The sequence below is a fragment of the Erithacus rubecula genome, assembly GCF_903797595.1.
Source record: "Erithacus rubecula genome assembly, contig: scaffold_98_arrow_ctg1, whole genome shotgun sequence".
Classification (NCBI taxonomy): Eukaryota; Metazoa; Chordata; class Aves; order Passeriformes; family Muscicapidae; genus Erithacus; species Erithacus rubecula.
The window spans coordinates 525,671-538,350 of record NW_027635341.1 but is presented as its reverse complement, the minus strand read 5'-3'; the positions used below and the strand labels follow the sequence as shown (position 1 = coordinate 538,350).

The following is a 12,680-nucleotide window of genomic DNA, read 5'->3' as shown; positions in this document are numbered from 1 at the left end:
TCGCCTGAGCCCTGCGCTGGCCAGGGATGGGAGGAACGCCAAGTGACTGTTACGCAGGTGATGCCTACCAGGACTGGTTTCTCATGACAACTAGTCACGGGGAGTTTACTCAACAAAGCTCCCACAGATGAAAGACAATGGACTGGTCAGTATGGGCTGCCCCGCGTGTGTTCATGACGACAAAGATGGCCTGATGTGCCTTGAAGCGTCCTGTTTCCACCTGTTCCCCCCCCCGCGTAACGAGCTCCACATACAATAGTCCATAAATCTTCCCACCTTTTGGCCAGAAGCCACTCGCTTTGGGAAAGGACTATAAAAGTGACTTTCTCAGAGGAGACCCCTGAGATCTCCCCAGACGGCAACAGACATCTACTGGCTGACTCCACGAGGATTCGTCTGCCTGTCTTTGTAGCTATAATCCCAGACCCCCCTTTCTCTCTCTCTGTCTCTCTCTCTGTCCCACTATCGCATTTTGGTTGGCACTAAATAAAGTGCATTTCTGTAGAAGTAAACTGGTTTTGTCCCCTGCTGTGTCTTTTGCGCTCCGAGATCCATAAAAGAACCAGTTGCGACTCGCTCTTGAATTGGGCGGACCGTGACAGACGCCTCCCACAAACCCCCCCAGATCCCTCCCAAAAACCAGCCGAGAACCCCACAAGACCCCTCCCAAAATCCCCCAGACCCCCCCATGACCCCCTCCCCCCCATACCACAGTTTAGGATCCCCAGCCCCCCAAAAAACCCCCAGATCCTCCTCAGACCTCTCTTGGACCCCTCCCCAAATGCCCCAGACCCCACCAAACTCCCCCAAATGCCCCCCCCCCCAGATTCCCTCAACTCCCCCCCCAGGACCCCTCCCCAAAAACCCCCCAAACTCTCCAGCCCTCCCTTAGGACCCCTCCCAAAACACCCCAAACCCCCCACGACCCCCCTCAGACCCCATTTTATGACCCCCAGTCCCCCAAAACGCAATCCAGAACCCCCCCAACCCCCCCCCCTTCCCAAGACCCCATTTTAGGATCCCCCAGACCCCTCTTAAAAAACTTCCAGGGCTCCCCTGACCCCTCCCAAGATCCCCAAGTGCCTCTCAGAGGCCCCTCAGATCCCCCCAAAACTCCCCAGGCCTCTCCCAGACCCCTTTTAGAACCTCCAGACTCCCCCAAAACCCCCCAGGCCCCCTCCCCAAATGCCCAAGACCTCACCAAAATCCCCCAAACGCCGCCCCCCCCCCCTTCCCCGCAGACTTCCCCAAATCCCCCAGGAGCCCTCCCCAAAACCCCCCAAACCCTCCAGCCCCCCTTAGGACCCCCTCGGACACCCCCCCAAAACCTCCAGACCCCTTTTAGGACCTCCAGACCTCCCCAAGACCCCCTCTCCAAATGCCTCCCAGAGCCCCGTCAGACCCCTCCCCAAAACCCCCCCAAACTCCCCTCAAAACCCTACAGAACTCCCCAGACTCCCCCAGGACCCCTCCCCAAACCCCCCTAAAACCGCCTCAGACCCCCCTAAAATCCCCCAAACTCCCCCAAAACCCCCCAAGACCCCTCCCCAAATGCCCCCCAGACCCCCCCAAGACCCCATGTTAGAACCCCCAGCCCCCCCCAAACCCCCGCTGGGCCCCTCCCCAAATTCCCTCAACCCCACCTTTAGCACCCCACCCTCACCCCTCCCCCAGACCCCGCCCCTCCCCCACATGTCCCTGAGCCGCCTCAGCAGCTCCCGCAGCCCCTCGGCCTCTCCCAGCGCCTGCCCCGCTCTCTGCCGCGCCTCCCTCAGCACCGGCCCGAGCCCGGGGAGGGTCCCGGGGGGATTCCCGGGAGGCGGGGGGGAAGGGGTCCTGCTCCGTGGCGGCGCCGGGGTCAGAGGGCGCCACTCCCTCCTGGCCTCTGATTGGCTGCAGCGGCGCGGGGGAGGTGGGTGTTGCTGAGGGGGGCCGCGCGCTGATTGGTTGGTTCGGGGAGAGGCGCGCTGCTATTGGCTAGGAGGGGCCCGCGCGCTCGGCGGGAAGAGTGTGTGGGGCGATTGGCTGAGGAGGGAGCTGAGGTAAGGCTGAGGGGAAATGGGGCGATTTGGGGGGGAATCTGGGGGGAATTGAGGGGTCAGAAGTGGGTCTGGAATGGATTTGGGGGGATTTGTGGGGGTCTGAGAGGAATTGAGGGGTCTGAGGGGAATTGAGGGAAATTGAGAGGTCTGAGGTGGGTCTGGAATGGATTTGGGGAAGTTGGGGGGGGGGTTTGAGGGGAATTGAGGGGTCTGAGGTGGGTCGGGGGAAATGGGGGGGTTTGAGGGGGACGGATCTGAGGGAAATTGAGGGGTCTGGGGTGCTTTTGCCGGGGTGGGGGGACCCCTGGTGGAAAATTTGGTGGGAAATAGGGAATCTGAGGTGGAGCTGGGGGGACATGGAGGAGTTTGGGGGGAATCTGAGGGGGATTGAGGGGTCTGAGGTAGGTCTGGAATGGATTCTCTGTGTGGAATTGAGGGGTCCGGGGTGGCGCTGGAGGGAAATGAGGTGCTTTGGGGGTCTCTGAGGAGATCTGAGGGGTCTGGGGAAGCTTTGGGGAGAAATGGGGTATCTGAGGTGGGGCTGGGGGGACATGGGGGAAATTGGGGGGGTCTGAGGGGAATTGAGGGGTCTGAGGTGCGTTTGGGGAGGCTTTGGCAAAACTGCCCCAAAACACCCCAAATTTCAGAGCAAGGCACCAAAATTCCTGAGATGCCTCAAAACTGCCCCTGAGTACCCCAAAACACCCCAAAATCCCAGAGCAACGCCATGAAGATCTCCTTCGCCAAAAAGTGACCCAAACCCACCTGAAACACCCCCAAACCCGAAAAGAATGGGCCTGGAATACCACAAAATCCCAGAGAAACGCCTCAAAACCGCCCCTCAATACCCCAAAACTGCCCCAATACACCCCAAATCCCTTCAGGCTGCCCCCAAGTCAAGTAGAAACACCCCCAAATCCCATAGAAACACCCTAAAATCTCTCCAAAGCATCCCAAAATGAGTCAAAGCTGCCCCCAAATATTCAAAAATCACTCAAAAGCAACCCCAAACAGCAAAAATCCCAGAAAACTGTCCCCAAAATGGTCCTGATCCTGCCCCAAACCTCCCACCTGCTCCCACTCCCCCAGGTAAATTCAGCTCGGACCATATCCTCCCTTTTTTATAATCCTTAATCTTTTTTTTAATCTCAAATCCTCCTTTTTCCAACCTCAAAATCTTCTTTGTCCATCCTAAAAGTCCTTTTCAGACCTCAAATTCTCCTTTTCCCACTTCAAATTCTCCTTTTCCCACCCCAAATCTTTTGTGCATCCCAAATCCCTTTTCCCACCCCAAAATCCTCTTTTTGAACCCTAAATCTCATTTTGCCACCGAAATCCTGACCTCAAATCCTCAATCCTCACCCTAAGTCCCTTTTTCCATCCCCAAATCTCCTTTTTCCATCCCAAATCCTTCTTTGTGCATCCCAAATTCTTCTACTTTCACACCAAAATCTCCTTTTCCAAATCTCTACCCCAAACCCCTTTTATTGACTTCCCCAGGGGTTTTTGGGGTTTTTCCCAGCATCGTACCCAGGGTCTCTGCAGATATTGCACCTGGAGCTGCCCCCACCCCAAATTAATCCCAAATAAACCCCAAATGAACCCCAAATCAAGCTCAAATGAACCCCGCTGTGCCCCCCAGGGATGGAGTGGTTTTGGAGGGGGAGTTTAGGGTCAGGTGGGTTTGACCCCAAAGTTTGGGAATGGGAGAGGTTTGGTCCTAAAGTTTGGGGGGGGTTTGACACCCCAGAGTTTGGGATCGGGGGTTTGACCCCAGAATTTGGGGATTGGGGGGGTTGGACACCCCAAATATTTCAAACCCCAGAGTTTGGGAATTGGGGGGATTTGACACCTCAAGGTTTGGAGTCTGAGGGGGTTTGATCCTAAAATTTGGGGTCAAAAGTGCTTTTACACCTCAGGATTTGGAGTTTGGGGGGAGGTTGATCCTAAAGGTGGGAGTCTGGGGGCAGTGGGATCCTAAAATGTGGGATTTGGGGGGGTTAACACCAAATTATGGAGATTTGGGGAGTTTAACCCCAGAGTTTGGGAATTGGGGGGGTGGGTGATCCTAAAATTTGTGATTTGGGGAATTGACACCCCAGGGTTTGGGGTTTGGGGAAGGTTTTGATCCCAGACTTTGGGGATCGGGAGGTTTTAACTCCAAATTTAGGAATCAGAGGGGTTGGACACCCCAAATATTTCAAACCCCAATGTTTGGGAATTGGGGGTTTTGACCACAAATTTGGGGTCACCAGTTCTGGGGCTGGTTTCGATCTCGGTCTTGGTCTCTGTCCCAGTCTCAGTTCCAGTTCTGGAGTGATGCTGGTCTCAGTTTCGGTGCCGGTTCTGTTCCCAGTCTTGGTCTCGGTCTCCATTCTGATTTCGGTCACATTCTTGGTTCTGGTGCCCGTCTCCATCCCTGGCCCAAAAATTTTAAGAGCGTTTGGGTGATTTTATACTAAACTGGGCAGCTTTAGGCTGGTTTTTAGGCACCTGATGGACAATGTTAGGCCAATTTGGAAGATATGAGACCCCCTTTTAGTGGATTTGAGGTCCATTTGGCTGATGTTAGGCCAAACCTGGTGGATTTAGACTGCATTTTGGAGGATTTTTAGTGATTTTAGACACTTTTCAGACTGTGCAGCTTTGACCCCATCCCTTTCTCTTCACAGTTCCCACCCTTCCCTTGACCCATCCCCTCCCAGTTCGGGGTTCGGAACAGGGAGGGAGGAAGAGGTGGAGCAGCAGCAGAAGCAGGAGGAGACAAGGAGCGATTCGACCATCACCCCCCCATCCCACAGGTGCCCGGGGAGGGGGAGCTCGCCCCAAATATCCCGGGAGGGTCCCTGGGTTTGGGGATTTTTGGGGGGGATGTTTGGATCTTGCCAGGCTGCAGAGGCGCAGATTGCCCTTGGGGGGACATCGGGGGGTCCCCGGGAGGTGTTTTTGGGGGTCCTGGTGGGTGTGGGCAGAGCCCTGGGGGGGTGGGGGAATGCGGGTTCCCCCGCGGTGGGGGTTGGGCTTCCCGGGCCGGGCCCTGCGAGCTCTGCCGGGGCCACGTGGGGACTGCGCAGGATCGGCGGGGGGACAGCGGTTTTGGGGAGCCCCGGGAGAGGCACGGCTTCCCTGAGCAGGAGAGCAGAGACAGGAGAGCCCCAGAACCCCAAAGCAGGGAGCCCGACGGGGGGGACCCCTGGCATTGCCGGGACCTTGGCGGGGGGTGCTGGGGCTGGAGGGGGCAGCACGGCCGGGAAAGGGGTTTGGGGCTCCCGGTGCTGCCAGTGGGTGCTCCAAGCATGAGCCCAGTTGCTCCCCGCGTGTGCTTCCAGTTTCCTCGGCACTCCCAGCATGAGCCTGGCCATTCCCTGTTATAATGGAATTTGCCCCCAGCACCGTCTGTGTTGCTCCCAAGGTAACCAAAATTGAGAGAAAAAACAAAAAACTACATCCAAAAAGATGGAATTTAGAAAGTCAAGGCATTACTTTATTATCTAAGCAGGATGTTGTGGCCAGGATGTAGCACAGAAATCATCCACACATAACCTGTGTGTGCAGAGAGAATCATTCCATGACACTCCGTTTTTAGTAAATTTTTATTCTTTTATACAGTCCTAGAAATGAATTGGGTCAGTGTTCTTTGATCTCAAGGTCTTCATTCCCTGTTTTTATCAGTCTTTTCAAAGGAGATGTCTGCAGCTGTGCCACAGGCAGAGTCTGAGGTGGATGTTCCTTGGTGGCCACTGATGGCCCTTGAGCATTCCAGATGCTCCCAGTGTGTTGATGTGTTGAGTTCATCTGACCCCACCTGGTGCAGCAATGCCCTGGAAAGAAAATTAACAGTTTCTTAGGGAAAAGGCAAACAAAACCCCTTCATCAAACTTGTAGAAAAATTTTTCAATGGATACGTTTTCCAACACCACTTTGGTCCAGTATGTTCCCAGTTCTCCCAGCTGCCCCTAGCACAGTCTCAGTCACTCCCAGTACTATCCCAGTATGAGTCCAGTCTCTGCCAGCAGGGCCTCAGTCACTCACACTTGCCCCCAGTTACACCTGCATGGTCCCAGTTTTACCCCCAGCACGATCCCAGTCTCTCCCAGTTACGTCCCAGTGACCACCCCTATGGTCTCAGACACTCCCAGTATATCCCAGTTGCCCTGAACAATCTCGTAGTCATTCCCAGGCACTCTCAGTTACCTCAGCGTGGTTCACTTCTCCCAGTTTTATCCCAGTTGTCCCTGCAATAGTCCCAGCGCCTCTCAGCATTGTTTTGGGGGTTTTTTTTGATGGAGAGGGGAATGTTTGGAGAATGCAGAACTCCAAAGCTGTGCCCAGTCACTCCCAGTCATTCCCTAGTATGATGTAACTTCCCCTTTGCACGTTCTCAGTTGCTCCCAGTTCCTCCCATTTTCATCCAGTGTGTTCTCTCCCAGTTGCCCCCAATATAGTCCCAGTCACTCCCAGTATGATAGCAGTGGCCTCCAGTGTGATCCCAGTTTGCCCCTGTCAATGCCAGCATGACCCCAGTAGCCTCCAGTATAATCCCTGTGACTCCCTGTCTCTCCCAGTATATCCCTGTCACCTCCAGCATGCTGCTAGTCACTGTCACTTCTTCCCAGTTGCTTTCAGCATGATTCCAGTTGTTCACAGCCACTCCCAGTCCATCCCAGTATGATTCCAGTCACCCTCAGTGTGATCCCAGTCTCACCCAGCATGGACCCAGATGCTCTCTCTGTGATTCCAGGATGATCCCAGTTGCTGCCAGCATCGTTCCAGTTGTTCCCAGTTCCTCCCAGGATGATCCCTAGAATAGCCCCAGTCTGTCTCAGCATTGTCCCACTATCTCCCAGTTGTCCCCAGCCTGGTTCCAGTCCCCCCAGTATGGTTACAGACACTCTCATTATATCCCAGTTGCCCCAGTAAGGTTCCTGTTTGCTCAGAATGATCTCAGTCTTTCCCAGTTACTTCCAGCTGTCTCCAGCCAGTTTCTGTCAGTGTCCCTATATTCCTAGTTACTCCCAGTATGTTCCCTGTTCTGGCCTCAGTCCCCTCAGCATGGTTCCAGTTGATCCCAGTTGATCCCAATGTGTCCACATTTTCCTCCCATCATGGGCCCAGTAGCTCCAATTAACCCCCAGCCAGGTTCCATTCCCACTCACTGTAATTCCAATGGCTCCCAGGATGATCCCAGTAGGACCTGTGGTCACCCCCAGTATGGTTTCAGTCATCTCCAATATGACCCCAGTCACTCCCAGATCCTCCCAGTATTCTTCCAGTCATGCCCAGAGTGACTCCCAGTCAATCCCAGTATGGTTCCAGTTGTGACCAGCCCTTCTCCATCATTCCTAGTCTGATTGCAGTATGATCCCAGTCATTCTCAGATATTTCCAGTACTATTCCAGTCACTCCCAGTATGATTCCAGCTAGTTCCCAGTAGGATCCCAGTATGACTGTGACATGGGCACAGCTGCTCCCATTATCACCCAGTGTGGTTCCAGTTGCTCCCATTTCCCCTTGCCGTGGTTTCAGTCTCTGGTACCAGTGTATCCCAGTTTCCATGAACATGTTCCCAGTCCCTCGTAGTTGTCCTCAGCTGCTTCCAGACTGATCCCAGTTGCTCACAGCCTCTCCCAGTCACCCTCAGCGCAGTCCCAGTTGCTACCAGTATGATCCAGTATTTCTGAGCATGGTTCCAGTTGCTCTCTGTTCCTCCCGGTTGCCCCTAGCATAGTCCCAGTCACTCCATAGATGATCCCAATCCCTGCCAGCATGGTCCCAGTCATACAGTTCCCAGTGATGCCACTTCTGGGACCCCGCACCCCTCTCTGTGTTCCCAGATCTCCTGAGAGGATCCCCAAGGGCTGGAAGTCACCCCCCGGGGCTCCCAGCAAGCCCCAGTTTGGATCTGCAGTCCCCCAGTTTTCCCAGTTTCCCTCTCCTTTTCCCTGAGCTGGGTTTCCCCTGGCCCCAGCGGGTGGGAGCAGCCGAGAGCCCCGCGCTGCCCATCCCGATCTTTCCCACCTCCATCCCTGCTCCTCCGGTGGGCTGTGAGGGCTTCAGGAATGGGGCACTGAGGGTGTTGCTGCTGCTGTGGGAGGAGGAGGAGGGATGGGAGAGGAGGGATGAAGGAGGAGAGTGAGAAGGGATGGAAGTAGGGGAGGGATGGGGAGTCAGGGAAGAGAAGGAGGGATGGAAGAGAAAAAACAAAGGAGGATCAAGAACAGAAAGAGGAACGAGGTTGAGTCCTCCCTGAATTCACAGGTCCCCCATCCATGGGACCATCGATCCCCAGGGGACTGGGGAGGGGGAGCTCAGCCCAGATATCCCAGGGAGTCCCAGAGTTGTGATTTTTTGAAGGGATGTTTGGAGAATTAAGAACTGCAAAGCTGAAAAGAAAATGCCCCTTGGGGGGACACTGGGGGGTCCTGGTGGTGGCTGCCAGCAGAGGCAGCCTGGAGGAGCAGAGCCCCGTGTCCTCTAGGACCCCAAAGTGGGGAGCCCAGAGAGGGGGGAGCGCCGCCATTCATGGGACCCTCAACAGCCTGGAGAGCGGCAGGGAGAACTCCTTGGACCCCCTGCACACCAAAAGAGAGAATAAGGGGAGAAGGGACCCTGGGACCCCAAAATCTCCCAGCATCCCTAAAGGGGAAGAGGGAAGAGGGGGGAGCTTTTCGGATTGCTGGGACTCTCAGCAGCCTGAGGAGGGCAGGCACCGAATAGATGGGGGATCCCCAATACAAGCGTCACCCCCAGCAGCTGGGAAAGGGGGGAACCCTCGAACACCAAAGGGAAGGGACCATTCCCAGGAACTCCTGGGAGGCATTTTCAGGGCTGAATGTTGGTGTTTAGGAGGTTTTGATGGACTCCAGATACTCGGGGACTTCTAGAGATGGACACTTGGGCAGGAGGTACCCCCAACAAAACGCGCTCATCCCTTGTTTTTCCGCAAACCAGGATTTCCCATTGCCTTGGCCTGATGGAGGAGGAGGAGACTGCAAGGAAGAGGAAGATGGCCCAGAAGCCCCAGGCAGGTGAGGTGGAAGTCAGTGCCCTTTTCCCCCTCTATCCTGCTCCATTTCTCAGCCCAGCATGGCCCCGGCTGCAGGACACCCTGCTGTTGACGCCATCCTGCCGGGGACACGTTGGGGGAATCTCTTTCCCCTTCCCTCTGGCACGGAGGCAAATCCCATCCTCTCCTTGTCCTTCCTCACCCAGACAAGGAGCTGAGCACGGAGACCAGGGAGGACAAATCACCATGGCAGAACCTCGTGGAAGAGGCCGTATGCAGCGGCTCCACGGCGCAGGAATCCAATGGGGAGGAAAAGCCACGGAGATCCCGCACCAGGAGGGGCTGCAAACGCAGACCACGGGGATGTGAGGGGGAAAGACCCAGCCTAGGCCAGGCAGGCGACCGGAGATGGAGCCAGAGCTCAGACCTGGTGGTCCATGGGCAGCTTCGTGATGGGGAGAAGCCCCACAAGTGCTCAGAGTGTGGGATGAGCTTGAGATGGAGGTCCAGCCTGGTCCGCCACCAGAGGATCCACACTGGGGAGAGGCCTTACGTGTGTGGGGAGTGTGGGAAGAGGTTTCAGACCAGCAGCCATCTCTTCAAGCACCAGTGCACGCACACAGATGAGAGGCCCTTCCGCTGCCCTGACTGCAGGAAGGGTTTCAGGGAAAACTACACCCTCACCAACCACCAGTGTATCCATACCGGGGAAAAGTCTCATGAGTGTGAGGAGTGTGGGATGAGCTTCAGACAGAGCTCCAACCTGATCCGCCACCAGAGAACCCACACTGGGGAGAGGCCATACAAGTGTGTGGACTGTGGGAAGGGCTTCAGGCACCGTTCCAGCCTAATCCATCACCAAAGTATTCACACAGGGGAGAGGCCCTACGAGTGTTCTAAGTGTGGGAAGGGGTTTCCCACCAGTTCCAGGCTCCTCGAGCACTACCAGACACACACGGAGGAGAGGCCCTACGAGTGTCCTGAGTGCGGGAAGGGCTTCAGGAAAAACTCCAACCTCATCCGCCACCGGCGCATCCACACTGGGGAGAGGCCCTACATGTGTGATGAGTGTGGGAAGAGCTTCTCCCAAACCTCAGGCTTGACCAGACACCAACAGAGTCACCATTAAGGGAAGCCCTGCGAGTGCGCCAAGTGCAGGAAGAGTTTCATGTGCTGCTCCAACTCCATCCCCCACAGCAGGACCTACATTGTGCACAGCCCTGGTAATACACATTCCCTGGGATCTGTGTTGGGAAGACATTTGCCTGGTTATCCTTTTGTTTTGGCCTTCATTTTTCTCTCTTCTCCACCTCTTTGTGCTCCAAAAGCCAAGAGGAATTGATCTGTCACATCAAAACCTACCAAATCCATGTAAAAACACCTCAATTTTGACTCAAAAGGATCAATCCAACTTCAAAGTGCTTTGTTGTCTCCTAAAAACAACTCAATGCCACATGAACCTTACTGGATTCCAGAGCCACCAGGGTGAGAAGGGGTTGGAAGGAGACTGGGTGAAGTGGGATCCAAATTTGGACTGGTGGGATTGGGATTGTGTGGGGCTGGCTGGGGAGGATGTATTTGATAGCAAATAAAACTTCAACAATTCATGATTTCTGTCAAATTCTTTCAGTCACTTCCAGTTCTTTTTTTCAGTGGCACATTCTCAGCTGATTGTGTTTATGTCCTCCTTTCTCTCCTGCCTCTCTCTGCCTGCTCTGTTTCTCTCTCAGGGTCTCCCCTGACCCAAGGCAGCTCCCACCAAAGACCCTGCCCTGATTCAATTCCCAGTGCAGGAGCTGCAACAGCCATGGGTGACATTCTGAAGGCTGGCAGTGAAATGTCCCTGTAATATCTTGCTGCACTTGGCTTTTGGCCCCTTCTGAAGAGCTTTGCCTTTAAGGGCAGGAACATCTTTTCCTGGGCTGGGAACTGGAATTCCAGACCCTGGCAGTGTGAACCATGCAGGACCATGCGGACTGGGATCATGCGGGCTGGGATCATGTGGACTGGGATCCCCCCAGGCTGGGACTGCACAAACTGGGACCAGATGGATCAGGGCCATGCAGACTGGAATTGTATAAACTGGGATCACATGGACTGGGATTGAACAAACTGGGGTCACAAGGACTGGGATTGTATAAACTGGGACCATATGGACCAGGATGGCTGCACCAGAACAATGCGAACCGAAGTGGTCCCACCCTACCCAGGGGTCCCTCCCAGTCCTGCCCAGTCCCGTGTGGGGGCACAGCCAAAACTCACCACAGTGAATGCAGAGGTACCGAAGTGCTCCCGGTGTCGGTCTCCGTCCTGATCCCTGTCTCAGTCTCCATTTGGAGCAGTCTTGGAGCGGTCCTGGTTCTGATTCCTGTCCTGGTCTGAATCTTGATCCCATAGCCTCCCTGGCCTTGGTCTCAGTCTTAGTCATATACTGGTGCCAGTCTCGGTGCCAGTGCTGTTTCTAGTTTCAGTCTCAGTCTTGGTTTTGGAATGGTTTCAGTCTCAGTGGTGGTGCCAGTGCCAGTGTTGATACCAGTGTGCTCCCAGTGCTAATCTCAGCCTCAGGCCCAGTCCTGGAGCATGCCAGTCTCAGTTCTGCTGCCGGTTCCACTCTCAGTCTTAATTCCAGAGGTCTCCCTGTACCGGTGCTGGTCCCAGTCCCAGAGCAGTCCTGGAGTGTTTGCAGTGCCAGTTCCAGTGTCTGTCATGGTCTCAGTCTTGGTCCCAGTGCCAGTTCTGGGGACAGTTTCAGTTTCAGTCCGAGTCTCAGTGCCTGTCTTGAAGAGGTGCCACTCTCAGTTCCGCTGTTGGTTCTGGTCCAAGTCTTGGTATCGATCCCCTTTTCTTGGTGCTGGTCCCAGGGGATTTTTTCAATGATTCAGTGACAGGGACTACTGACTTGTGATCAGAATTCAAATTTATTGTGAGCTACATTTGCTTATGCACCATTTTTAGGAAGGCAGTAATTATTTAATACATTTATTGGGTTAAACATCACCCAGACAAACATTACATTTCTCCTTAGTTAGTTAAATCTTCTTTCCTGTCACCAGTCTTGATCCAGTCTTCTTGTAATCATCAAAGCTCTGTTTGTTCTTGCCAAGGCCTCCTGGTTATCAAACTGCAAATGCCAATTAAATCCACAGCACTCTGTCTCAGCTTCCACAGTGCTGGTCTCAGTCTGGGTCCAACAGCGGTGCCAGTCTCGGTCCCAGTGCTGGTTCTGTTTTCAGCCTTGGACTCAATGACGGTCTTGATCTCGGTTTAGAGCCGTCCCAGTTGCAGCACTGGTACTGGTGCTGGTGTTTGTCCCAGAGTGCATCCAGTCCTGATTCTGGTGTAGGAGCAGTACCAGTTTGGGTTTTTGTACCGGTGCCAGTCTTTGTGCTGGTTCCGGTGCCACTCTCAGTCTCAGTTCCAGAGTTCTGGTGCCAGTCCCAGTCCCAGAGCAGCCCTGGATCTCTCCTGGTGCCCGTCCCAGTGTCAGTGCTGGTCTCAATCTTGGTCCCAGTGCAAATTCTGGGGCTGGTTTCAGTCTCAATCTGTGTCCCAGTCTCAGTTCCAATGCTGGTGCAGTGCTGGTCTCAGTTCTGGTGTCAGTTCTGTTCCCAGTCTTGGTCTCTGTAATGAGT

The 12,680-nt window shown here is 54.7% G+C and overlaps 2 protein-coding genes across 2 annotated transcripts in view; one reads left to right on the top strand and one right to left on the bottom strand.

The window, feature by feature from the left end:
• Positions 1-12,680, bottom strand: part of LOC306816926 (uncharacterized protein) — a 172,076-nt gene that overhangs the window by 44,320 nt on the left and 115,076 nt on the right. The gene's annotated exons all lie outside the window — the stretch shown is intronic.
• On the top strand, positions 8,981-10,201 carry LOC306816924 (uncharacterized protein). Its single transcript, XM_079333375.1, has 2 exons — positions 8,981-9,070; positions 9,255-10,201. Exons 1-2 carry the CDS (start codon positions 9,016-9,018, stop codon positions 10,175-10,177), a joined length of 978 nt encoding a protein of 325 aa, XP_079189501.1. The 5' UTR covers positions 8,981-9,015; the 3' UTR covers positions 10,178-10,201.

Coding starts and splice junctions, on each gene's coding strand:
- LOC306816924 (XM_079333375.1), top strand. CDS start 9,016: ATGGAGGAGGAGGAGACTGCAAGGAAGAGGAAGATGGCCCAGAAGCCC. Junction 9,071..9,254: donor GGCCCAGAAGCCCCAGGCAG/GTGAGGTGGAAG, acceptor TTCCTCACCCAG/ACAAGGAGCTGAGCACGGAG.